This window comes from Acipenser ruthenus, chromosome 25, assembly GCF_902713425.1.
Source record: "Acipenser ruthenus chromosome 25, fAciRut3.2 maternal haplotype, whole genome shotgun sequence".
NCBI classification, from domain to species: domain Eukaryota; kingdom Metazoa; phylum Chordata; class Actinopteri; order Acipenseriformes; family Acipenseridae; genus Acipenser; species Acipenser ruthenus.
Genome location: NC_081213.1, coordinates 28,244,155 through 28,248,677, shown reverse-complemented (window position 1 = coordinate 28,248,677; position 4,523 = coordinate 28,244,155). Strand labels below are relative to the sequence as shown.

Sequence of the window (4,523 nt, the reverse complement as noted above, 5' to 3'; positions counted from 1 at the left end):
CCTCGTTATTAACTTCAATACACTCAATCATTAACTCTGCACAGGCAGAGCTATGAGAAACCAAGACCAGCAGACACTGCCTCCGTGAATACACGGCCCTACTCTATAACTGCAGGTTAAAACATACGGAACACAACACATGCAAATGTTTAACATACCAGGCTGAACTTCCTAAACCAAGACTCCACCCACGAGGAAGTATCTCAGTGGATTTAATGAGTCATATTTCACATGGTACAACAACTGGGACACCACCCTCCCTTCTCTCCCATTGTTTCTATGGAGCTCAGTAATGGAAGGGAAAATAAAGCACGGCTCAGAAGAGAACCCTAATTAACAACACCTGTTCTGGAACCACATCTGCCATGAACTTCCACTGGGATTCCAAAAGCATGTTCTCCTTTATAACAGGACACAGAAAGAGCAACGCATGCGTCATAGAAACAGCTGCAGCAACCGCATGCACCGACTCTGCCTGGGATTGCATCCTCTAAGAAGACTTCTCTTGCACTCACCTCTCCCCTTAGAAAATGGACATGGTAACGTTCGCTAAAAGAAAGTGACAATTCCTGAAATGATTTATAACGTGTGGTTCAAGTGTAGGCTTCGGGGTCGATGTGCTCAACCTGATACGCCACAGCTGGATTTCTTTAGCGCCTTTCACAGTCAGGGGAATCACCCTGCGTTGCATCCACCACCAATACATAATTCATGCAATCCACAAGATTGCCTTTTACTGTTAAGAGCCAAATAAAAATCATCGATTGAGACCGGAGAAACAAGAGTCAACTGTTCAGCGGATCAATAGTTTCTAATAATCTCTACAGCATCCTTCCAGCAAAACATACTTAACATAAACAACAAAAAATACCCCTTTTCAAAAGAGAAGCTTTTCTCCAACACATTTAACTTTCTGTTGAAACTTTATTGAACATAAAAACCCAATTGCAATGACTATGTTAGAGCTGTCAGGACCATAAGAAGAGAAGCAGTAAATACACTGACACTGTAAAAAGCATGCAGGTGTGACATGCACAGGTCCAGCCACGCTTCTCCATGCTCCTCTGACTTTGATACTCTCATTAACTTGTGCTACACGATATCCTAACAAAGTTCCAAGTCATTTTGGATCTATGTAAAAGTCATACCCACACACCCATTGCATGATCAATATACCCCCCCGTCGTCGCATTACACAACCCTGCTGTATTCCACAAATTCAACCCCACTGCTCCAAAGTACTTTACATTGCTAAGCTCGATACAAGGTAAACCATTCTCCGGATTCAGACGGTTAACGTAGGTTATAAATAATGGACATTTCTCATAAGTTGTACTTGTTTTAACTACATTCTCCACAAAGTGAGTTTTATTTTTTTTCCGTCACATGGATGGTCGCAAGCAGGATCCCACATGGAGAGCCGGACATCCTCCATGCAGCACCTCCACTTCCACAGTGTTCAACAGCATGGACCTTCAGCAAACCAGCGTGCACTTACAGGACTGATGAGCCACCAGGGCTTCACTCATAAAACTTTAAAAGGAACGTTTTAAGGAATGATATGTTCCTTTGTTTTTTTAAAGCTTTCCGTTGATGAACCCCCTTCATTTTGAAACCTGTTTTAGAGACGGTTAGCGGTTACTTTTTAAAAACTAAGCAGTTTATTCTAAGAGGCCTTAATGAAAATAAAAATACAAGCATTCTTAAAAACAGTCCTTAAAATTCTGTGATGAAACAGCTGTGCCGTGGGACTCAGCTGCTCAAGCACTCTCCTTGTGTTTAGCAGGGTGAAGAGAAAGCAAGGCTTACCACAGCGGATGGGTTGTCACTAATGACACCCGGATCGTGTTATTTTTTTTAAATGTTTTTTTTTTTACCAAGTCGTTTTTGCTATGCGAGTTGCAGGGTTTCCTTTACTATATTTTGAAATTGTTTTTAACCCAGTGCACCAGTCGGCTTTTGTGAAGTTCTTATCCGGTTGGATTGTAGAGTTATACTATTGATCAAAATCCATTTCTCAAAAACTCTGGTCAAAAGACATGAGATGTAGGGTAAGACGCAGCTTGTCAATGCAGGATTGGATCACTTTCAGAAAAAACAAGAAACAAAACAAAAAAACCACCAAAACTAGCCTGAGATACAAAACTTCCATTTATTTTATTAAAGTTCTATTTCATAAAAGTTTTAGTGGATTTCCCCACCTGAATAACTAAGATATAACACAGACAGACAGACAGACAGACAGGCAGACAGACAGACAGACAGACAGACAGACAGACAGCTGATCAAACCCTATTTTGACTCTACGTCCTGCACGAGCTGCTGTTGTTATTTTGGATCTTGTTTTGGGTGTAGTGGAGATGAGTTCTTCAGTGCTAACTGTGCTTCTCCACGCTGGACTTGAAAGGACTTCTCTTTGGCACAGGAATTCTCTACAACATGATTTTATTAATATTACTTTTTAAAAATAGATATTTTTTTACATCTTGTTTTGTCGGGTTTTTTTTTTTTTAAAGCCCTCCCTGCTACTTTCCTCCAAGACGGGGCTCCTCACAGCCACCTGACATCCGAAGTGGACAGCGTTGTCTCGGCATGATTTAAAAAAAAAAAAAAAAAAAGAGGTCCAGATATGGTTTGATTTCAGATATAAAACTGTGTGTAAAAGAAAAAAAAATGCATATATAAATGAGGCACAGAAAAGCAAATCTCTCAGTCACATAAATACAGTCTTGTTGAGCGCTCCACTTCTAGTCTGTTGCGTTTGAATTTCTTTCTCCCAGCTTACAGAATGCTTCTCCTGAAAGTGAAGGTGCAGCTCCCTGCTTTCCACAGATCCTGCGTTTGCTGTCAGTGTTAGCGATTGCTGCTGCTGCTGTGGGGTCCTGGGGTTCCTTGTGTACAGTACAGGATTGAACAGATGATTGCTGTAACAGATTGTTCAGTCTGAGCTTTCTGGGACACACTTGTAGACAAGTCTCTACAACTCGAGAGAGAGTTTATCTAGGCGTGAAATTTGTTAAATAAAATAAAAATAATAAAATACTTAAAACAGAGCATTTCAGTTTGAGGTTGGTCATTCCACAGTACCGGTCTGTCTGTTTAAAACTGCTGGGAAAACGGTCGAACAAATGTACAGGGGAAAGACCAATTTATTACAAAAATACAAATTCTCAAAATCATTCCGAATGCACACAGACCATTTACACATCTCACACTGCAAGAGAAGAGAGGTGAGGGGATCTGAGAGGAGCAGGGAAGGGAGGCAGAGGAACACAGAAATGGTCGCCTCTCCAATGTGCGTGTGTAATGACCGCTAGCGGTCAGCTCTGACTCAATGAGTGACTGACTGAGGACTGCTGCTGAAGGCATTATTGTGCAGACCTACTGCTAGACTAGATTGTCAAAGCTAATTTACCCAATATTGTTATTCGAATTGTAAAACACTGACACAATAATAAGTGTCTGCAAAGCAGAAATCTACAACCCAAGGCATTTTAGAAACAAACAAACAAACAAACACTGATGAAATAGCTGGTAAATAGCTTTGTTGATCGAGCCCGCTATGTTTAAACTCTATTACGCTGTTCTCCTGCTACACACAGCAGGGTTAATGACTCTGGCCAGTCCCTGTACTACAAATCAGAAACAAAGGACTGCATTCCTCGTGCCTCTCGCAGTCAGTTTCTCCCTCCCCCCTCTACCTCTCTTCTTCCAGAACAGCTCTTCTCCTGCTTTTAGCCTGGAAATATAGTTGCCACGGTGAAGCTGGGGATTAAAAAAAACAGACCCCCTCCCCTCCCCTCCTCTCGTCCGTGTGTGCAGGCTCCCCTCCCCTGCCCTCGTCCGTGTGTGCAGGCTCCCCTCCCCTCCCCATGTGTGCAGGCTCCCCTCCCCTCCCCTCGTCCGTGTGTGCAGGCTCCCCTCCCCTCCCCTCCCCTCCCCTCGTCCGTGTGTGCAGGCTCCCCTCGCCTCCCCTCGCCCGTGTGTGCAGGCTCCCCTCGCCTCCCCTCGTCCATGTGTGCAGGCTCCCCTCCCCTAGTCCGTGTCGCTCGAGTCGCTGCTCTGCTCTCCCTGCACTTTGTTGTGGTGCTGCATGGCTCGGTGGTAAGCCACCTGCACAGATTTCCGGATGTTGCTCTTCCTCCCCTCCAGCATCTTCAGCTTGTCCAGCTCCTGGTCAACCCCCAGGGGAACCAGCTTGGTGCGCGGCAGCCACTGCCTGCGGAACGGGGAGAACGAGAAGAAATCAGCAAACAGCTTCATCAGGGTTCAACAGCAGTTTGACCCAGGCCAGGTTGATTGCGGGTTGACAAGCTCAGATGTATCATATTAAACTCATAATAAAACCAGGACTGGGTCAAACGGCTATGCAATGGGAGTCTTATTTCCAACCCTGTTCATTCATACCTGGGTTTCAAAAATCAATGATGGTTGGACCTCAAAATTAAATTTAGAAATACTAAAAGAAACTAGAAGTAATACATTCAATGACAACAAGGACAACTGAAGGCATTGAAAAAGAT

The 4,523-nt window shown here is 43.8% G+C and overlaps 1 protein-coding gene across 1 annotated transcript in view; it reads right to left on the bottom strand.

The window, feature by feature from the left end:
* Positions 1-3,965: 3,965 nt before the first annotated feature.
* The window catches only part of LOC117411777 (peregrin-like), a 14,686-nt gene continuing 14,128 nt past the window's right edge, over positions 3,966-4,523 (bottom strand). Inside the window, exon 17 of the mRNA XM_059000086.1 lies at positions 3,966-4,219. Coding sequence (XP_058856069.1) covers positions 4,036-4,219 — 184 coding nt within the window. The 3' untranslated portion in view covers positions 3,966-4,035. The remainder of the gene's footprint in view (positions 4,220-4,523) is intronic.